The sequence below is a fragment of the Podarcis raffonei genome, chromosome 11 (genome assembly GCF_027172205.1).
Source record: "Podarcis raffonei isolate rPodRaf1 chromosome 11, rPodRaf1.pri, whole genome shotgun sequence".
Lineage (NCBI taxonomy): Eukaryota > Metazoa > Chordata > Lepidosauria > Squamata > Lacertidae > Podarcis > Podarcis raffonei.
The window spans coordinates 37652472-37675647 of record NC_070612.1 but is presented as its reverse complement, the minus strand read 5'-3'; the positions used below and the strand labels follow the sequence as shown (position 1 = coordinate 37675647).

General features: G+C 40.4%; 1 protein-coding gene and 1 long non-coding RNA gene across 7 annotated transcripts in view; both read right to left on the bottom strand.

Moving 5' to 3' along the window:
- Positions 1-23176, bottom strand: part of LOC128423342 (uncharacterized) — a 106796-nt gene that overhangs the window by 42931 nt on the left and 40689 nt on the right. For 4 of the 6 annotated variants that reach the window (XM_053408414.1, XM_053408415.1, XM_053408417.1 and 1 more), the window contains 3 exons: positions 18635-18782; positions 18300-18443; positions 16921-17462 (listed from right to left, as the gene is read on the bottom strand). In XM_053408414.1, coding sequence (XP_053264389.1) covers positions 16993-17462; positions 18300-18443; positions 18635-18782 — 762 coding nt within the window. In that variant the 3' untranslated portion in view covers positions 16921-16992. Of the gene's footprint in view, positions 1-16920; positions 17516-18299; positions 18444-18634; positions 18783-23176 lie in introns of those variants that run through there. The other 2 variants (XM_053408418.1, XR_008332726.1) reach the window with 2 other exon arrangements.
- LOC128423347 (uncharacterized) lies at positions 5329-16891 on the bottom strand. The gene is made up of 3 exons (XR_008332728.1): positions 15589-16891; positions 10754-10823; positions 5329-6036 (listed from the first exon to the last, which is right to left on the bottom strand). It is a non-coding gene; the product is annotated as an uncharacterized LOC128423347 (long non-coding RNA).

Here is a 23176-nt window from a genome sequence, read left to right as displayed (position 1 = left end):
AAATGTGTGGGGCGTTGATTCCCTTATTAGTAAACTGAGCCTTATTATATTGTCTACTCAGAAGTAAGTCCCGCCATAATCAATGGAGCTTACTCCCAGGTAACTGGGTAAAGACTCTGCAGCCTTACATTGTAACCCTAAGCATTTTTATTCAGATCTAAGTCCCACTGAGTTCAATAGGATTTAGGCTCTGATATGTTCCTGATTATTCTCAAAGATTCATTCATTCATTCATTCATTCATTCATTCTATCCCTTTTTTCCTGACAGGGGCTCAAGGCAGCTTACAGCTTGAATTTTATTTCATTCCACTTATCTATGGAAGGTGTTGTACATGATCCCTTCCCTCACACATTTTTTCTTTACAACAGTCCTGTAGGTCGGGTTCAGTGGAGCAGTAGCATAGCTAGCCAGGGGCGGGGTGGGTGGTCTGCACTGGGCACTGGGGGGATAGGGTGCCACAGGGGTCTGTACTGCCACACGGTGGCTGCTGTGTGTAGAGGGTTGGGATTCTGGGTGGCAGGAGAGCTTGAGGAATCACAGCAGTTGCTGGGTGTTTCGGGCGCTGCAGGGGGGCGGAGCCATTTCCCATCCCTGAAATCGATGGCCGGCTGCCATAAAAGCTCAACAATTTAATATTTCCCAGGTGCTGTTGGGGGTTACTCTGCCGCTGCAGTGGAGAGGTAGTCACTGGCTCAAGGTGACCAATGTATATGTGTGATAATAATAAATAATAATAATAATAATAATAATAATAATAATAATAATAATTTATTTATACCCCGCCCATCTGACCGGGCCTCCCCAGCCACTCTGGGCGGCTTCCAACAAAATAGTAAAATACAGTAATGCATCAAACATTAAAAGCTTCCCTAAACAGGGCTGCCTTCAGATGTCTTCTAAAAGTCTGGTAGTTCTCTTTGACATCTGATGGGAAGGTGTTCCACAGGGCAGATGCCACTACCGAAAAGGCCTTCTGCCTGGTTCCCTGTAACTTGACTTCTCGCAGTGAGGGAACCGCCAGAAGGCCCTCGGCACTGGACCTGTGTCCAGGTAGAACGATGGGGATGGAGACACTCCTTCAGATATACTGGGCCGAGGCCATTTAGGGTTTTAAAGGTCAGCACCAACACTTTGAATTGTGCTTGGAAACGTACTGTATATGTATATGACATTGATGTGTGTGGTGAGATCAAATGTGGGAGAAGCTTCCTGATGTGGAAGAGAATGTCCCTATTTCATCAAAGAAAAGTTGGAAGGTATGCATATGGGAGTAATTTCCTTTGACTTGTTCCCACCCCTCTCCAGTAACATGCTGGAACCTAATGTCCTGCAGCACGAATGGGACTTGCACGTTGTAATAGTCCTTCCCAAGTCATTCCTCCATTACTAGGTTGACATGGGAAGCGGCTACAGAGAAGTTCCTCCACACCCACCTCACTGCTGAGAAGTGTGAATCAGCCCCGTATTCTGCAACATTTAAAGAATTGCTCACACAAAAGTTGCATTTCCTTCTTAGGCCTCAGAAGAGTGTGGTTGTGGAGGTGAGCCAAATCTATGCTGAATCCCATCAAGAGCGAGACCAACCTTTATGATCCTTGCAAAGCTCTGGCTTTTAGTAATGTCAGTATGGGGAATTTGAAACCTCAGTGGTGGAATAGCAGCCAAATATGTGAATATGGGTCTCCAGTACATCTGCCCACCAAAGCAAGCCAATTTCATGAGAAATAAACACAAGACCTTCAACCATGTGGAATTTATATCATGACAGTAGATGTGTCGTTCAATAATTACCAGGCACTGGACTAAGAACCACCACATTTATCAGGTGCTTAAAATATATAAGTTTAGAACATGAGCGATTATGTTGGTTGTAAATTTTATAGCAACAGTGTAAAATGTTGCTTTTTTTTCTCCGGTTCAAAAATCTGTTGCCACTGATCTAAAATGCAGCATTCTTGGGCCCAAACAAACAGAAACTCAAATTCATTTTTACTCTGTTTGGAAGATAGGAAGCTTGTTGTTTTGAATATTTGGCATTAGCTTTACCTGATAGAAAATCCATAAATCGAAAAACTCTCTGTCGGAACTCAAAATCAAATTACCCACGTTATTCAAGCAAAAGAAAGAACACACACAAATAAGCCCTTGATCAATACCATTCCATAGTAACAAAGGAATTAGATAAACCATGGCAGATTAGAATTTACAGAGCACTGCCAAGGTGATTAACAGAGGTGTTAACATAGGAGATTTCTTACCAGACTGTGACTGCGGGAAGTGTTTGAAAAATGAAAGAAATGCTAGCTTCAGAATTATAAATGAAACAGAATAGATGGGAATAAACCTTTAGCAAGCAAGTGCATATAAAACACTTAGTTTAAATTTTTAAACATGAAACACTGAATTGTTTTTTAAGCAGGATTATTGTGGGTCAGAATCTCAAGGCTGAAAACACTGCTATATTTTGAACTATGTGCTCACTAGAGCTTTGTAACATCCCTGTGCCATAGATATTATCACCAGTTGATGTTTTCAGTACTAAAAAAGGGTGATTTGCTCAAGGCTGTAGAATAAGTCCATGGGAGACGTGAAATTGAACCCAAATCTCCCAAATTCAAGCATATACATATTGATCTACACTGGAACTGAGCATTTAACATTATTTTTAGCTTTATATATAGATATCACCCATCTAGTCACTTCTTACTCTAGAAAACTTAATAATGACCTCAAGCAAAATCAATTGAGAGAAGCAATACTGTTTTGGTTTTCTTGTGGGGTCCCCATTCAGACTCACCCAACTTTGTCTATTGTTCTCCCATACATTTGTTCCCTATTCATACATACTTGATTTTTCCAGAATTGAAGACATGCATCTTCCCTAAAATACAGAATTTATGCAATTACATCCATGCACTAATGTATACCTGAACAGATGGATTCAACTCCAGATAATGTTGGACCTCAACTCCTTTCTCCCCAGCCGGCACAACCAGTAGTGCTTACATCTGCTCTAATTGTTATTTGTGTTGGGGACAATAAAGAATTTGGGTGAGAACTCTTTCTGCTATGTTATATTCAGTCCTATAAAGTGAGGTGCAGCTTAGAGTTTGCTGTAGAGCAACGACTATATCATAATGTAGCCTGTGATGAACAGTTAATTATCCCTTTTGTTCAGGAAGAACAAGACTCAGAAGCTAATGTCACAGTAGCATCTAGTCCATATTGCATACCTTATCCTTGGCAAAACAAATAAACCCAACTAATTTGTACAGAGATTTTATCATTCTTAAAACAAATTTTAAAAATCATCATATTTTTTTTATAACCACCCTACTTCTTTTCAAAATTCTCAGTCCTCTTTCCAAAAGTAGACACCACTGGAAGATTTCCAGAACTCCTAATGCTCATAATGGTGTGATCAGCCCCCAACACTTGCCTTCCAAAGGAAATGATTCATTTATTACGGCTGTAATGAAACAGCTGGCTATGGGGTCTTTTGCCAGACCTAAGCTACTTCCCAACATCTGTTCTTTTGAGGAAGAGCAGGGCATTGACTCATAAGATGGAAAACAGGAGTTTCTCTATTACAAAACACTACAGTGAAGAGCTGAAATAATTTTTCAACCCATTGTCCTTAAAACTCCGAAGGGGGAAAGGACCCCTTTTCCAAGCAACTTAAGATGCTACATTTACAGTTTATGCTCCAGAATAGATTGGCTGGGCATTAGCATTCAGGTACCAATGCAGCATCTCTGATGCCAAGTTAATGTGCTCCGGAATAAGTGGTCTTCAGACATGAAGAGGTCAAATCTATTTGAGTTCAGGATAGCATAATGACCATGGAGCACAGTGGTGCTCTTGTAGAAAGAAGCAGTCTTGCTGTCTCTTCCCAACTCCACGTTAACAGAGAGAAAACATGTCATAGATCACCCTGTCTGGAAAACAGAATCATTCAACACCTTGCATTTCTGAAGGGGAAGACGATCTGTTATTATTGCATGGTTCTTTCCCCATGTACTTCATCAGTAGAGTATTAATTTTTTGTTTGTTTGTTTTTAAAGGGGTTTGATCCCCTGACTCACAGATGCTAGGACAGATCTGCTGTCAGCATGGCCAATGGCCAGGGATGATGGGAGTTATAGTCCAACAATATTGGAGGGCACAATGGTGCCTACTCTGATCTGTATTGTCACAGCAGACTCTGAGACTTAACTCTCCAGCACATAGGAGGAGCCAACTCCTAGGGGCTGAGGGGTCTTTGGCCCCTCAATAAAATATTTGAGGGGGATGGGACCCCATAGTTGATTCAAATGGTGTCTGTGCACTGCATCATGTGATCAGTTATGCAGGACAGGGCTTACTTGACACACAAAGTATTTTATTCAAGTTGACACCCCTGCTCCAGCAATATTTATTTTTCTCAAAAAAGGGGATCCTTCTGTGCCAGACACTTCAATAATCAAGAAGATACTAAGATTATCTCTCGATATGCAGCTCAAAGGTGACACTCATCCAATATGTGTTGCTACTTGGCAGGTGGATGCTTCAAGTAAAGAGAGCTCGTTCTGTTAAAATTAATGTTATCTGTTGGTGTGAAAAAAGGGCCACATCTAACAGTTATGTAGAATTAACAACCCTCCCTATAATTATCTCCTGTGGAAGATGTTGTGTTGTTAAACCCTTCCCTCCAAATCCATGCCACTAGCAGTGACCAAGGAAGCAGGGCTGAAGTATCTTCTTGCTTCATTTTCAATTTAGTTGCTACCTGTCAGGGGCTGGACTGAGGGGGAATGGTGGAAGAGGGAGACAGTATAGATTTACAACAGTGGTTTAGTTTAGAGGCTGCAGAGGGGAGAAGCTGAGGAAATATTGGGAGAGGAGCAGGGGGAAGAAGCAGCACCAGGGGAGAGACAGCTGACAGACTCAGTGTCTTTGGAAAGCATGCCAGACCGCCCCCCCCTCCAGGTCCCGGTGGACATTGAGGGTAGTAGAACAGAAAGCTCAGAGGCAGAAAGCACAGGTTAGCCGACACAGGAATGGCGTTTAATAGGAGAGATGGAGGGGGTAAAGAATTTATTTATGTATGCTACTACAGTGGCAAGAGTCTTGATCGCATAAGGATGGAAGAATGAGGAAACCCCGACAAAAGAACAGTGGCAAGAGAAATTGATGAACTATGCAGAACTGGCGTAACTGACACACAAATTGTGAGATAAGGATAACTGTGACTTCAAAGAAGAATGGGAACTTTTTACAAATTATTTAAAAAGACAACAAAATGAACTGGCCTCCTTGGCAGGTTTTGAATAAACATACACAACTTTATTGAGGGTTAATATAGTAGATAGATAATAAAAGGATGTATATAATTTTATAGTATGCAGAGAACAACATGAGTTGAGAAATCAGAGAGAGGAGCTGAGGGAGGGGGGAAAGGGGGGAAATAATGAAGATGACTTGTTTTGATAATTTGTTATGTTGAAATTGTTAATAAATTTTTTATAAATAAAAAAAAGGAGAGGTGGAGGGGGGAGGACTTTACTCAGAGCAATGCCATTATCCAAGAGGCGACATCCTACGTCTCTCTCTGTGAATAATGAACAAAATATCTTGGTAAGAACTTCTTCTTTTCCCATTTCTGGCAGCCAGCCGTGAGGGAGAGGGATCAGATTCCCTGAAGCCTGACACTACTGTAGATGTCACCGTCATTTGACTCAAAATAACCCACGCCATATTTTTTGCTGGCGTTTCTGTTGCCACTCCAGCTATGAATACCGACTAAAATTGTAAAATGAAGTCAGGCAAAGTAGGGAGAAATCGAAGTGCTAACAGGAGGCAGCTGCAAGGAAACAATAAAGAGCCTGTCAGAGTGATTTTGTTCATTGGATGAAATTACCTGGCCTGAGCTCTTGAGCAGAGCAGAGCAGATGTTGCCAGACTCCAATGCCCATTCTTCCTGACCATTGTGCAGGCTGGCTGTGGCTGTGGGAACATGGAGTCCAAGACATCTGGAAAGCCACAAGTTTCCCAGCTGTGGAGTAGAATATACTATAAATAAGAGGGGCGGAAATATCGTCGGCTCAAATGCCACATTATTTTACAGGGCACCTTCCATGCCAGGAGTGGGCGGGGCCAGAGGCAAAAGTGGGCGGGGCAACAGAATTTACTTTTACCATTGGACAGTTGGCTACATTCCAGCCACACAAAAACAACATCCCAATAAGCAAAAGGCATTCATCATAGTTTGAGAATACATTCCAGCCAAGCAAAGACACTCAAGGAGTGTGCAGAGCCATGCTGGTGAGTGGCGCGGCCTGAGGAGAAGGCATGGCTAGGAAGAGTCCCAAGGACCAGAGAAAGAAAGCCCTGGAGGGACACATTTTGGTTCCTCATCCCAGCTATAAATATAAACATAAATCGTAAAATGTCAGTCAAAGCATGGGGAAATCAAAGAGTAAATAGGAGGCAAACACTGACTGAACTTAGTAGGATAGAAATCACACAACAGCAGATTGATCCTTCCCAGTCACTTTAATAAAATAATCCATATTCCAGATCTCTTTCAGCATAAAATATTTATCCGACATAAAAGAGAGCAATTGTATTCACTAAAGGTAATTTAGAACCTGCATTCCTCCATTTACTGTTGTGTCACTGCATGTTGTGTGTCCTGCAATTAGCTGATATCCCACAACCACAAAAGCCTTTCAGAAAACATGACAAGGTCTAACCTTTCAAAACACATCTAAAGCACACAATAGAGGGGGAACAAAGTCACTGGAATTAATTGAGCTGTAAGTGCAATATGAAAGAACAAATTAAAATCGGCGATAACATTGTTAGGAGTAATTAAACCAATGTCAGTGAAAAATGAAAAGAAGTCAGAGAACGTAATAAGGACATGTGGCAATTTGGGAGGTATTGTTTTCGAATGTATTGTATTTCTCTTCATGTTTTATGCTAGTGGATTATCAAACAGCATTCCAGATGCAGGATCTGTAAGAGAAGCACCATTCCCAAAACTATCCCTAGCTTCTTGAGCTGTTCATATGAACAGATATACAGAAAGCAGCAGGAACATATCAACTGGATTCATGGTTGTGTTCAATAAGCACGGTCTGTAATAAAGCCTGCCTGTGGATGGTTTGGATGCCTGTACGCTTGTTCAGACCTTCTCCTGAAGGCCTGAATGTGGTGGGGGCAGATTGAGCATCCACAGTCCTGCCCCACAAGGTCTAAATCATGGGTAGGCAAACTAAGGCCCGGGGGCCAGATCCAGCCCAATCACCTTCTAACTCCACCCCATGGACGGTCCGGGAATCAGCGTGTTTTTACATGAGTAGAATGTGTGCTTTTATTTAAAATGCATCTCTGGGTTATTTGTGGGGCATGAAAATTCATTCTTCCGTTTTTCAAAATATAGTCTGGCCCCCCACAAGGTCTAAGGGACAATGGACCGGCCCCCTGCTGAAAAAGTTTGCCAACCCCTGGTCTAAATAGTCCTTTAGCCTCCTAGGAAAGGGTTACTTGGTCGGTGAAAAGGCTGAGATTATGCTTCTGTGAACTTTGTTTTTAAGTGGAAACAAAAAATGTAGGGAGTAATTTGTTTGCCGAATTAGACTGAAGAACAAGGTTCACTTTTCACGCACCCACTGTTCACGCTTTTATTTTTGCCAGACTTGAGGTAAACTTTCGATTTTCAAATATCTGAAAGTGAAACATCAAGTGACTGAATGAATGATGAGGGAAACATTGCCCTCGTGCCTTGACTCCAGTGAGGCAACTTTCAAGCTTCCACCTATGCAAATGCACCCTAATAAATGAAATTCATTAGACCATTTCATTTCATTTCTTGTCTATAGCCTACTTCCTGACGGATGCCCAACCTGCCTCCTCTCGTTCCAACTTCTCCATGCCTTAAGATCTTCAGTTAAGGCCCTTCATTTGCCATGTAGTGAAAAGCCACTCCATCCACACAGTGGCCAGCAACTTTTGGTACAGTCAATTTTGGTTAACTTTCCACCTTGACAGGTCATGAGAAGAACTTGTATCTGAGTTTGTTCAATGTCATCCTCCCTACCAATATATTTTCCTTTTGTGTTAGGACATGCATTTTTTAAAAATAAAAATGTTTTAGTGATCTAAGCTGCTCTGGGAGCCTTCTTTGGCAGAAGAATGGGACAAGGTATATTTCAGAATTTAAATGAAAATAGTATTTCCTGTGACAATGAGTAAATAGTGAACAACAAATCCCATCATGAATGTCAAATATATGTTTTTATATGCCATAATGGGCAAACATTATTATGTATGTAAACACAACAAAACAGTGGATGTTATCACAATTTCTTGGAGACATTTGCATGCATAGCAATGATGACTATTTTTAAAATCCTGGTGTTACTGAATTTTGTGTGTGTGTACTTTTGTATTTTATTATTATTATTAACACACACCAATGAGAGGGGGAGGGGGGTAGATAAAAATGGGTCTACTTCAGGAGAAAAAAATTGTTTAGCTGGGGAAGCCCATAAAAAATCAAGGCACTGGATTCATGTACTCAACTAGTTCTGATAAAGAAAGTGAATGACACCAATTGAGTCTTATAAAAGTAAAATGAAATCAGAGTTGCCTTACTGTTAACCTTGTGCCTAGAATATGCTTTAAGTAATATATATATTTAAATATTTTTGCATTTTTCAGAACTAATGACCCACATTTTTAAGATCTTTTATTTAAAAGGATTGGTCCCTTTGCATATTTGGTCATGACTGCAAATTACATAGATCAAAGAAAACTGTCGTTGTGAGCCACGTTGGCAATTACGGCTTCTTGTTTTCAATCTGTCAGAAAAAGGGGTTTACATTGCTTTCAGGCTGCACTGATTTTCTTTGTTTCAGTTGCCCACAGTGTCTCATTTTATAACATTTGTGCAAGTTAGTGAATTCTCTTGTGGACATGCATTATACATGTTGCATCTTTCATAAACAGAAAGTAGTGGGGCATTGTTGGACATTGCACTACTAAGACATTAAAACTAATCCTTAGTACAGTGACCGCTCCCCGCTTAAAACGGGGGGCGCCCTTTGCGTGGACGCGTGCAGCCCTAGATCTGGAGCGGCCCCATCAGCATAGGCTTGGCTTTGCCTTCCCTCAGGTGGGATACCTGGAGGTCTCCGCCTACCACAGTCAGTTGTCCAATCCCACCTGGGGGAAGCGTTGCCAAGGAGACCAGGCCAGGTAGGGGAGGGATTACCTGCCCACACAATAGAGGGAGGATCTTACCTGGGAATCCTCACTTGGCTCCAGAGCTTCCCCCACCCTACCCACCCTCAGTTAATGTCTTCTTTTGCAGGTTAACTTTTCTTCACAGGTTTTGCAGGTTAACTTTACTTCACAGGTATGCGGGCGCTGCTACGTTAAGGTCGCTGTTAAAGGGCCGGAAAGGAATTTCCCTGCATTGGCAGGTTTCGCCTTTCCCGTAGCAAAACGTCACAACTTTGGCGGTATCAGGCCTTGGGCAGAATCCTTTAGTCCATCTTCCTCTTTGCGGCGGCGATACCAGGGTTCCCCGTTAAAGGGGTTTCTGAAGGGAGACTTTGACCGTACGCCGAAAGGTCGTCATTGCTCTCCCCGGCGGCAGCGGCATAATGGGGGCGGCTATCTCTGCTTGAACATATGTTCTCCAGAGCCGGCCCACCCCACCCCACCCCTCCCCACACACACTGGATAACCCTGATGCTCCCTAGGTCCCCGGCTGGGGACTGGGGAGGGAGAACACCCAATGCCTGAGCCAAGGTCTACCCACATTTGAAATTTAATAAAGTTGTGGCCAATTTAATCCCATAGCACGTTGTCTTGAGTCATTATTCCACATGACGGGGGGTACCGCTTGGGATCTGGGAACTCCGCCTGTCCACGCAATGCATCTGCCAACATTTTAAAGCCAAAAGTTACAAAAATAGGCGCCTTAACTTGCAACCTTGAATTTCTTGCCTACATACTGTTCCTCATAATAATCCAAACTGAGGCAGCAAAGGTTGTGCCTAGCTATTAAGCTCAGATGGGTGAGGATTAACAAAACTGAACCTTGTTCAGCCAAGGTAACAGTGATGGTAGTCAAAGGATGGGCCCTGTTTGAGTATGGGGCTTGCTGGTGTCCCAAAAAACCAGGCAGGATTTTTCAGGTGGCAGATAGCAGTTCTGTGACCAAGCACCTGGACCGTGTGATCCAATTCCAGGGTAATCTTTTTCAGCAACATGTGAAGGTAAGCTACATTATATGTTCTTTAGCGTGAGAAAAGATTTAGAAAATGCCAATTGTGGTTTTTCATATTTGGGCCCAACAATTAGTGTAATAACAGTGCTTCAGCAGATCATATCCTATTCAAAAATAGGTTGTTTTAGGTATTTCCTGAAGATAACAGAATATAAGAGCTCCAACAATGAAATTTCACACTATATTTATTTGATATGATTGTACAAAAAGTTGCATTCTTCCACTGTTGCCCGAGGTCAAGAATTATCCCACAAGAGATCCTTTCTCTGTTTTTCTCATAATAGGGTGGAATTAATTAAGTCCATTTAAAAATCCAACCACGAAGGCCGATCTATGGGGAGCGCCTGAGAACTGTCAACTTAAAGAAATCTCAGCAGACAGACATGTCACTGCTCCTAAATACGATGAGTAAATTAATGAACAATTTTTTAAGAGCCGCTATATTTTAATAAAGTAATGCACAACCTACTATGGCTCAATTAATGACTTTAGGGACCCATCTGCATCTCATGTTCACTTCTTGTTGATTCAGACAGTGGCTTTCGGAAAAGAAAAAAATGCACTCCTTGTCTAGAATCTCATGCATGTTCTACTTGAGATGGCTTTCCAACTGTTTGCTGGTCCAATCAAATAAACAAAATGGTTTCTTACTACCAAAGAATCCTGGCCTACAGTAACTCTCACAGTTGATGCTGATACTATCCACTGCTGTACTGCACTTCTGGCTAAACTGTATACATTATGGACAAGAAATCCCATGTATTATACCTAACATCCTCCCCCATCAGCCATTTTGGTTTTATATTGACTTTGCTCTATAATGAGTGGTTTGCCTTATTTTCTCATGGTGGTAACTGTTCATCCAGGTACACTGATATGGTGTACTTTCATTGTTCTTTCCTTCTCCTAGTGTACTGAATGATGTGGTCTAAACTGCAGAGAACTGGTGTGGAGGCCATGGGACTGGATTCCATGACTTGGTGGTCCTTTCCACCTTTATACTTCTTTATAATTTATAATTTTGATCTAATACACACCACATATCACCACAACACATTCACGACTTTATTGGTTCACTATGGGTCTGTCATTACCTTTTTTTATTGAATGGGAATAAAACATTGCCAAAAAAAATAATGTTTTTTTCTAGCTGAAACTTGGGTCTTAGCCGAAAAGGAATATATTTCTTACAAGCTGACAGCAGCTGATTTCTTTTGTTATCTTTATCCAAGCTATCAAATTCTGGAATAAACTTACTGAACTTGCTGCTGTGGGGTACAAGGGCACCTGTAAATCATGGCTAATGGAAGATGTTCATAGGGACCTTTCAGCTAAGTTCAAAAAGTGCTTGGGAAAAGAGTGTTCTACTAAGCTTGCAGAAAATATAGTAGTCGAGGGCTGCATTACCAACCGCCTTGAACTACTGTAGCATGACAACCTTTAACCCCAAATCAGCTTCAAATGCAACTGGTTTTTATGTCAGGAGGATTTATTAGCAACGTTTTAAAGATGGTGGTTCAGGGAATGGATATGTAATGAAAGAATTTAATCTGAATATAGCCTTCATGCATTCAGGTGGTTTTAACAAGGGCCAATAAGGCATACCTCCTTGAGAAACATTCACATCCATAGGTAGAGACAATGAAGGCATGAAGATATAGCAAACCTTGAAATGTAAGGGATGTGAGCTTAAAGTAGATGTGGAAAACAATAGTGAACCACTGTAGAGGAAGAGGGCAATATAATGTCATTAGATCTGAGAGAATGTAGAAGCTGATATAAACTGGGAAGTCTCCAGTAAAAATTTTCAGAATATACTCAGATAATGGCAGAAAATTATATTAGGCTCAGTACTGGTGTATAGACCACTGAGATTACATATTTGAAATGTTGAAGGGAATAGCATAAAGGCATTGTAGATTTATTAAATCAACAGTAAATTAGTAATTTCTATAGTTATACAACTGAGAGGAATGTTATATTCAAAGTGGAAGGAGAATGTGTTAGAACGAGGGGGAGAGAGACTTTGATAGAAGTTCTGGTAGTAGATAAACTGATAGAAGGAAATAATTAGAAAATATAATCGAGAGAGGAACTTCTTTACACATCATTAGCATGTAATCAAGCACATACAGCTCTGTATTGAATTTGTATTATGCAGACCTAACTAATCTTGGCTCAGATAAATCAGTGGTAACATAAGGATGATTCTGATCACAAAATTACAGTCATTTTTATTAATGGAATGGAGATGCACACACATGAGTCTTGACCAATGATTCTATTTCCAATTTCAGCCTATGGGTTCTCTCTAATAGCAATCTGCTTCCAGCCAACTCCTGATTCTCTACCAGGAGACACCCAAACCCACCTGAGTTCATGGCATGCCACTGCAGGGCTCAGCATAAATGTGGAGTTGTAGCAGCTACTCAATATTGGGAAAATATGAGAGAGGCAATGGAGCCTAGCGGCCAGCAGTATTGACTAATCTCTGGGACAATGAAGCCAACTGACTTTGTCTTTCCCTTTAAACCAGCAAATGGGTAATTGTCATGAGGGAAATGAGAGAAAAATAGTACAAGAGCTCTATGATGAGCTCTGTGGTGCTATAGACAAAGAATAACATGATTATGCCCCGGATTCTAGTGGTCACTTAAGAATTTTTACTCTAGTACTTCTGCATAGCAGCCACACATTCCTTTCTCGCTTACCCTACTGTAACCCACCAAGTTTTCTCTGTACAAGGCCACAAGTTATAAACTACAATCATAAAAGCCTGGTTTTTTTCCCCTGACTGTGTCAGGTTCCATAGGTAGCGCTTTGTTTTATAATGTGAAGGGCTACATTTAGTTTAAGAAGGTTGAGTTGTTGTTTTCTACGAGTCAGGATGTCTTTCTGCTAGTCATAGAAGCAGATGGTAACTCTATTTTCTGCTGGTGAATTGCAGGTCTAGCAACACATGGCTAGGATTTATTTTTGTAGAAGAAAGGTGCACATGCAAAGTTTTTCTATAGGTATTTTGCATATCAATACTTCCTGCACCTAATAAATGGGGGGGGGGAGTGTATCAGTTTGCATTTCTTAGTACAGAAAGTATTGACCTGATGTGTAGAGATCTCTCCTAATCTACTTAATTCAAGAGGGTTCTGGAAGCTTCTTTGTGTGAAAGAAGCAAGAAGGAGGTTCGTGATGTTTGGGTTATTCCTTCAGAGAGGCATAGCTGGCTTAAACTGGTTCTGTTATCTCTTTCAGAAAAGGCTGTTGCTTAACTCTTCTCCATCTTGATGTTTGGTAGAGCTGCCTAAGGTACAACGTGATGTCGCAGGCCATTCACATGAGGTTAAAGACCTTGCCCTCAGAACGCACAGCTGTGCTCTGCTCCCAGAGCAAAGGCCTTGGCCAAGAGAAGGCGGCTAGATATTCTAAAGTGAGGGCCAAGAGATGCTCAGCCGCTGAATCTCAGTATCCCTGGGATGGTAAGGATGTACAGAGTCATCATTATCTGAACTGGGGGCAGTGCCATATATACCATATTTTTCGCTCTATAAGACACACCAGATCACAAGACGCACCTAGTTTTTGGAGGAGGAAAACAAGAAAAAAATTATTCTGAATCCTAGAAGCCAGAACAGCAAGAGGGATCGCTGCGCAGCGAAAGCAGCGATCCCTCTTGCTGTTCTGGCTTCTGGGATAGCTGCGCAGCCTGCATTCGCCCCATAAGACGCACACACATTTCCCCTTACTTTTTAGGAGGGAAAAAGTGAGTCTTATAGAGCAAAAAATACGGTATATTATATTACTTCTACCAAGACGCAAGTGCTTTGTCACAAAGAAAACCATCATGGCCCCTCTAAATGCTTCCAAATATTGAATTCTGTTTATACTAGTCCGCTCTGAAGCCCTATAGATAATGGGATAAGACTAGGAAAAAGCAACGGGTCCATAGTTACAATGCCAACTAATTTGCAAAACAGGACTGCCACACTAGTGAAATGTACTGCTTCTGGTTGAGCCTTTCATGAACTGGTATTTTGGGAAGTGCAGCAAGGTGGTTGTTAGCATGTAGCTAATTGCACTATATTTCCATAAGCCTTGCATCAGAGAATTAACATGACTGAGGACGGCATATCGTTTCTCTGGACTCACTTCAAAGGAAATGCCTAATTCAATAGCAAAGCATGGTTTGTTTTATTATTAATATGGATGCTGCAGATCATTTTCAAAGAAAGCCATTTGCACGCTTTGAAAATTAATTATGTTAAGGTTATTATAAACTAAATGTTGGGAGTCCAAACACATGTTTCCAATATACAGATTAATTAAATCTCAATGATTTGTAATATTACATAAAATGACTTTGCGATCGGCAAACTAGCATCTCTTTTCTTTCTTTTTGAAACTACTTTTCCTCCTCCTTGCTTAAAATACCCAATAACATTACAGCAACTATAGTTTTAGTCATGAGTAGTTAAAATCATTAATTTCCATCTGAACATGTATCACATGCTAGTTTAAAAATCAGTAGGGAACCACAAGCCTAACGTAATTAAAATGCGATTCAGAGGACACAGTGGGTGGATGGCTATTTACATGTGAAAGCGCAGAATAAACGAGTCTCATAAATTATGCACGGAAAACCAGCAAAATTTAGGAGATCAAATATATATTTTTTGAAATGAAGCAAGAGCTGCTGGCAGTGGGACTCCATTCTCCCCTCCCAGCAAGCTGACAGAAGAGTCTCCTTCAAACATACTAATGAATTTCAGCCCCATAACTGCTTGTGAGCAAGGCCAAGATCACCTTAAAAAGGAATAGGCAACCAATCATGCTGTCACTTGTGCTGCTGGTAGCCATCCTGCTGATCAATCTGCTACATCTGGTGCCTTTGGAGACAAGCACGACAAAAGGATGAAGGGGAAGATCGCACTTCCAAAAGAGGAAGGGAAATTTCTCTCCTTCCACTTGCACTTTGTCTCTTTTCTTTTCTTTTCTTTCTTTCTTTCTTTCTTTCTTTCTTTCTTTCTTTCTTTCTTTCTTTCATAGTAGTTTTTATTGTTGCTTTTAGAGAGCCATGGTCTGATTTAATATTCTTAAAAATTAAAATAAGTCTTAACTCTTGCCTATTTTCTGGGATTTTAAGGTCAGTGTTCTTATTTATGTGAATCACTTTGAACATTTTCATTGTTAAATATGAGAATAACTATGATAATTTAAAAACCTAAGGATTTGATGAGCACTAACTTAATAATACTTGGAAATTCATATTGACTCTCTTTAAGAGACTTCTTTAGCTATCAAGGCCACTTACCTTAGAAGGACCGTGGAAAGAGTCACAAGCAAATTGAGACATGCTTATTTTAGTCCTTATACATTTGGAAGCATCTGTAAGAGATACTCTTAGAAAATGAAGGAAACAGGAAAAAATCATTCCACCATTGAAGCTGGTTGAACAACAAAACAAAGGTTGCATTCTATTTCTGTCATTTATTAACGAGAACAAAGAAACATTTCATCTTCGGCATTTCAACCGATAGTTGATTTGGGGGGGGGGGAATAAAATATAATTTAAATACAATTTTAAAAATACTACAGAGCATAATATTTTGCATCATTCTCAAACAAAAAAAGGGGGTCGTCAAAACCATTCACAAGTCATAAACATTTTGAATGCTGTCCTTGATCCTCATGCTATCATTTTGAGCAGTTTTATTAGCCTCGTAAGCATGAGGCCCAGAGTATTGCTTTTAGCAGGGCTAGCAAGCCAAGGAGAACAATCAAGTTTCTCAGATAGCTGAGACCATTTACGGAGAACCAGACTTGGCTTTGTGGAATGCCACAAATCACAAGCCTGCTTCAAGGATTGTTTTCAAGCCAAAGCATCTGTCTAGGAAAAGGACAACGTAAAATCGTGATGAGATAGGTTCAAAGCCTCTTCCATTAAATTCCAGTGGATGCTTGGGGTACATCTGCTTAGCAACAACCTGGGTTATTGCTTCAGCACTAATAGGGAACCACCAAAAATTAAAAAACCAGTAAATGTCTTTCCCTAAGACACCCTCTGCACTGATACCTGAAAACCAAATGTCCTGATTATTTAGCTCATGGAAGTCCCACAGTGCTATTCTCCATCTGTTACATGTGCCTGCATCACAAGAAGGAAAGTGAGGGGAAAAGAGGGGTATTGATGTGCATTTGATTACCTTCAAAGCCATTATCTAGCTTACATTGTCTTGCATACATATAAAGCCCTGATCCAATGACAGTCAGGGATAAGTACATTTCTTAGGTTATAAAGCACTGCAAAAAGTGCTAGAAGAGGTGCAGGATTAATTTTAGAGTTGTGAGGCAACAATGGCATTCATCTTCTCTCTATGCACACATTCCAGCTTTGACATTCTGTCTCTTCAGAGATATGTGATTTTTCAGCATGTTCCCATGTCTTTTAACATTATGTGGAAGTTGCTTCAACAGGCCAAATGTTTTCCATTTTCTAAACAGGAAACAGTTCTAGGGAATGAAATTTGACATGTATAAAATGGCTCTCAGGAGCTACTAAAGAGTATAAAATCAACTCCCGGAGGAAAATAAGCTTACATCCCACTGATACACCACAATTCTGTGGGAGTGAAGTAGTCACAACTTCACTCCCACAGAATTCAGTTAAGAGTTGTTGACAAAGCTAAGGCTGTCAGGCCCAAAGAGCTATGTCTAACTTTGCCATGGTGGCCTTTCCATGTTTTTCATACTCTTGCTCCGGTGTAGGAGCTTCCCCTTCTGCTGAACATTCAAACCATCAGAGCTTTCCATTTTCTGCTTGGAAGATGGGTTGACAGATTCCCTCTCTGTAACAGAAGCATGTTTTAGCGAGAGGCTATGCCTGTCTACAGGAAATGTGGATGTTGGTTCAGGCTCAGGCTTGTGTTTTGGAAGTACATTCAAGCCCCTTTCTTCTAGTCCATCTGCTCTGTCATCTTCCTGCTTTGGTAAACGCTGACTGGCTCCTGCTTTCTTCGCTTTTTGGTCCCTTAAATTCCGAAGAGTTTCAAAGGCCTGGTCCACTTCCGTTTGCAAGGTTTCCATTTCACTGGCTGCCTTATCCCGTTGCTCTCCACAGACTTTGAGGGAACGTTCCAAAGACAGGAAGAACTCTCTTCCAAACTTTGACAAGGCCTCATCACCTTAAGGGTAAATTAAAAGAAGGTAGGGAGCTATACTGCACCATTCATTCAACCTAAACAATAGTAAGGCATAAATAAGCAGTTGATTTGAAACTGATTGTGATAACATAGTATTTAATGCATTTCAGTGATCAACTGTATCTTCTCAATGTGCTATTTATCATGAACCTAGAAAAAAATGGCAAGCTAGAACATTACTAGAGAGCCCTCTCAGCTATTAGAAAATCAACAGGTTATAGATGCCTTTCATTATCAAATAAAGCCCCAAATGTGCTTCTGGCATGTGCAAAATTTGAGCTTCCATTGGCGAGATATTGGATATCCCTTGCAACAAAGATGGGGAATCTGTGGCCCTCCAGATGTTGTTGGACACTTCCAACTCATCAGCAAACATGGTATGGGATTATGGGAGGAGTAGTCCAAAAACACCTGAGTCAAGGTGAGCCTTACAATTTCCAAACTGTGACTGATACTTTAACTTTGAGGATACTGGCTCACAACATAATAAACTATACATTCACATTCAAACACACCATATAAAATACATTCATTGGAGTAAAGGATAAAATCAGGAACCAACCAAAGGAGGAACTTCATTTTTATTTTATTTTTTTACAAAATCTCCTCATTACTGCTCAAGTCTTGAACTAGGTTGAATGTACTAGATCAGCTATTTTCTATTTGACCTAATGCTGAAAATTAAGGATAAATCAGTGATGCAAGATATCTAAGAGTGGCTCTCTTCCCATGCCTGTTTTTAAAAAAGAGACAAGACACCAAGACAAGCCTATCAAGTGCATCCTTTACCAATCCAAATTGTGTAAGTAAGGTTCTTACCTTCATGCTGCTGATTCACTGGTGGAGCCAAAGTTTCAACTGCATATTGGATTTGTTCTGCATTGTTCCTAAAGGCAGTGAGGAAGTCTCTCAAAGCTGCCTCTGAAGCTTCTGCTTTAAGTTTTGTATAAGAAGAAAAAACATCTACAAGAGAAAGTGGAAAATTATCAATTGCTCCCTGGAGACCTGTATGAGAAGTATGAAGTGGCAAGAGAGAGAGAAATCTTGTATTTGAGTTGTTTTCAGGTGTTTGAAACACTAAACATTTGTATTTCATGCCTGTCAGTATTTTGAAATTGTTTTTGTTTATGCTGCTATTACAGACATGTATTTACCTTGTAATGGTGAACATAGAACCATGGCAACATTATCTTGAAATGTGTGGTATGCTTGCTTTATCCCATCAAAGACAGCTTCGGTGTACTTAACTTGAAGATTATACAAATTTCTGTGGAAGTTAAGTTCAGCTTGCAAAGCAAGTATCTAGGAGGGGGGAAATAAACAAAATGCAATATTAGGCATCAATGAGCCTAATGCATATTGGCTCAATCAGATGTCATGAGATGTCACATGAACCCATGCAAACCTTAACCATTCTTCTTTCTTGGCATCTACCTAACAAACACCATCGGTGACTGACTAGCAAACCAGAATGTAGAAGCATGGTTTCAGTCCTGGTTTGGACTTGTGCCAATTGCGGTTGATATGACATCTGAAATAATAAACCATGGCTTCAGCTGTTTGCTGTGCTTTCTAATACTGCTGTGCTATAGAAAAGGAGTCCTACTAGAAAGGAAAATAAAAGCAGTCAAGCAGCTTTTACTGGTGGTTCCACAGCATGTTCTCCTCCCAACTAACCATCCTCTGCTCTGTCTCCCTGCCTAGTAGCTTTAAGTGTCTTGATCTGATTCACTTAGCAGGTGGGCAACATTAATGCACATACAGTGGAAAGCTTTATAGCGGATAACTGCAGATCAAGCTGCAAATTGAAAGCAATTGGGGGTGGAGTGGGACAGGAAATCACTGCCCAGCTTGCAGGCTTTGACATGCTGATAGCTTGCACAGAATTCAGCTCTTGTGTCTCCACTGGAGGTAGGTTAAGTATTTGCAGTCCTGAGGAAATTTGGAGTTTTACAGAATGCAACTGAAAGTGAAGAAAACTGTAGCAGGATGAGGGAAAGGTCTTGGGGTAGGCAACACTCCCAATTCCTTTCTCTCTCTCTCTCTCTCTCTCTCTCTCTCTCTCTCTCTCGTGCATACATACATAAAAATGCAGACTTTATTTTCTGATGATTTTGCCAATGCAGAACCACCTGTTGAATGTCCACCTGTTATAGAAACACTGAATAGTAAGGACACTGATTAACAAGACCACATTGCCACAACAGGCTGGGAAGTTCTATTCTGTGAAGTGTAAGGACTGCATACTGTGTTTGACCATGCAAAGCACACCTGATGGCTGTGACTGTTTCTGAACAGCACAATCAATGAAATTGAGTGCAAAAATTGGTAGAGACATCAAAGACTCAATTCCTACAAGTATGTGCCAAACACACATTGCTGGGATTTTTTTCCCCTATAGCACAAAATGTCCACAATGAAAGAATATACATTATGAATTGTGCAGATGAGATTTATTCTCCCAGCCCAAGGAAGGGGCAAATGCAAAGAGTCCACTATTAAGAAAGTAAAGAGAGGAACTGTCAAAAAACCATCCATACCGTTAGAAGTTCCTTATTGAGAATGTGGAGGACACCAAAGGAAAGGGCAATTTACTACTAATCTTCCCAACAAACCACCCTACTTGCCAACTGCCCAGTACTCTTCCTTCAGACAAAGGACATGTCTCTGAACTGCTAGGTATGTTTTGGAGATACCCACAGTCACCTTCTCTCATTTCCTGTAGCCACATCACAGAAGTATATCCTCTAGGGTGACTATCTCATGAGCTAGTAGGCAGTGATAGTAATCAAACTCTTAAAAGAGTTAGTTGTACCTTTGACAAATGTCTCTGATCCTCAAACATTGCAATATTGTTAAGAAAAACAACAAAAATAATGAAATATAGAAATAAGTTTTGAGTATTTTTCTAGTAAAAAATAATAATCAGCAAATACAACAGTTATATGAAGTTTTTAAATGGCACCCTTTATAGACTGCTTTACAGGTTGCAAAACAGGCTTATGCAGCAAGAATCTGTTTCTATTCTAAGAAATAATCTTTGCAACACTTCCCCGTTTCATGCTCCAGTTTGTACAGCTGAGGGGAAAGAGAGCCAAGAACTACAACAAAAACAAATTTATACTTTTTTAAAGTACAAATTATTGCATGACATTTTTTCATGCATTAATCTTTGGCCATGTTTTCCCTGATAATGCTTTTCATGATGCACAAGGCACAAGATTAACAAAGTCCTTGCCCCCCAGATAATGAATGTACTGGGAAAATATGAATGTTTTACTTTTTATGTGGCTTGCTACCTTTACACTAGTACTGCAACATCAAGTAGCAGGAGATAAGTGAAGTACAACAAAGGCATATTTTTGAGGAAACTCATTAAATGGTCACTTCCTTGCCCCCCGAGGGAATCCAATAGCCCACAGAAACATAAATATTATGAAATGGGCCTTAGATAATTTTAACTTCCAAGATTTTTGGCCATCTGTAGCAAGAAGTACGGAGCTAGCTGCCAGATCATCTTAGTGACCTAATGTACTTTCCCAGGCACAAGATCAAATCGTTCCAAGATGAGCTGATTGAAAATGAACAAAGAGCAGCAGATTGGCTGTTCTGCTAGAAATCCCAAGAGAGCAGGCTGGCCCTTAAAGATACTGCTCCACCAGGTGTCTTCTTCTCAGTAGACTCTGGCTGTTTATGTCTCACTATAGTGTTGTGGGAGCAGAAATGAAATTAAACCAGAAGATGGTCTACTTGAGCAACCTCTTGCACAAGCAGAAGCTAACGATAAGCAGTAGAACCTACCCTCCATAACACTGTGTAAGCTCTTGTTCTTCCACTCAGAGTTCTTTGGGTCCAGCTAGCTGTCACTTATTTCCAGTTATTACATAGTCCTGTAATAACTGCAGCTTAATGCTCTCAGGCGACTGAGTGGCTAGAGAGCTGGGTTTAAAATTGTGGGTGCTTTGGCCAAAGTTCTCTCTCTAGTTATGGACCTGCTGCATTTTTGGTCACTCTTGGCCTCAGTTCATCTTGTGTAGGATGGGATTTATTGAATCTTTGTGCAGAATGTAGAGTGTAACAGAAAAAGTAAATGTGATGTGCAAATTAAATTATTAGAAGCTGTTGTAGTATTACAAAGGTTAACTAAGTAACAAGCCAATGACTCGACGTGTTCAGGCAAGGTCTGACAAGCTAATGCTTTATGAGACTCCAGCTACTTCAGCATAGTTTTAAATGTTCCTACCCTGCTTTCTTCCTATACTCAAAGAAATATGGCATCCCTATTAATCAAAACTTGTCTTCCTTGAAGACTACAAGGAGTTGCCTTATACCAAGTCAGAGCTCTGTTCTATCTACCTCAGTAACTGTTTCTCCCGAGACAAGAAGTAGTTTTCCAGGTTGTCAGGCAGAGATTCTTCTCAATCCTACTCTTTTATCTGGAAATGCCAAGGACTGAACTTAAGACCTTTCTTACATAGCATGAGCTCTAAAATTGGCTTATGGTTCTCCCTGTTCAACACAAATGAAGACTACTAACCTTAATTAACTTAAATAGAGAGGACTGGAACTCCTTGATCTACTTATGCCATTAAGAACGAGCCTTCCCATGCACAAAACTGGAAAGAAGAAAGAAGTCCAACAAAGAAGAATAGCTCCTAAAATCAATGGGCTATGCAGAGCTAACAGCAAGGATAAGAGATCAACATGATGGACAATTTATGGAAGAGTGGAATTTTTGGCTTATTTGAAAAAATATATAACAACCAAATGAAATCGTGGCAGGATTTGAAATGCAAGCAATGGGAAGAAATGATAATATATGAACTAAAGGAATATATATTAGATGAAATGTGTGCTGTAACAGAGGAATACAGTTGTGCCTTGGAAGTCGAATGGAATCCGTTCTGGAAGTCCGTTCAACTTCTAAAACGTTTGGAAACCAAAGCGCAGCTTCTGATTGGCTGCAGGAAGCGCGGCTTCTGATTGGCTGTGGGAATTCAGCGTATAAGAGACATGTATAACAAATTTGAAGTCTGAAATTATGTTATGAAAATCTAATAAAAAAATTAAAAATCTAATTAAAAAATTAAGAGCCTTCCCAATTTTTTTAAAGAAAGAATGGTCTCTCCCACGCAAGTGTTAAATGCTTCCATCAGCTAGAGTGTAACATTTCTTTCTGACATGGAACCAAAACGCAGTTTGTAGAACTTCCTTTCACACATACACACCCCAAAAGAAAAGTCAGCACTGCATGATTCATACTTAATTAAAGCTTCACTTGTCAAAGAAAAAAAAATGAATGGCTATGATTTAAAGGCATGATACACAGATTGGAGAAGTATACTTATTGCTGGAGCTTTGTTTGCTAGCATTACCACAGCAAATCCTGCTGCTAAAGAGACAAGCAGCTTGTCTCTTCAGCAGAATGAAGTACAACAGAATCAGCCAAAGCTCAGGCTGCCCACACAGCTCCTGCAATATGTGCATGTTAGTCTTTTGGATTGTAGCCTGTATTTTGGATAGATTCCCACTAATGATCTGGAGCAGCCTTAAGCCAGACAATCAAAGGAGACCCACTAATAGATCCCTGCCTCAAAGAGGTCCATTCAATTGTCAGACATCTGGTAGAGACCCAAAGGGATAAGTTCTAGATTGAGAAGTCTAAATTCTAGCTTGAGCAGCATTTAAATATCAGA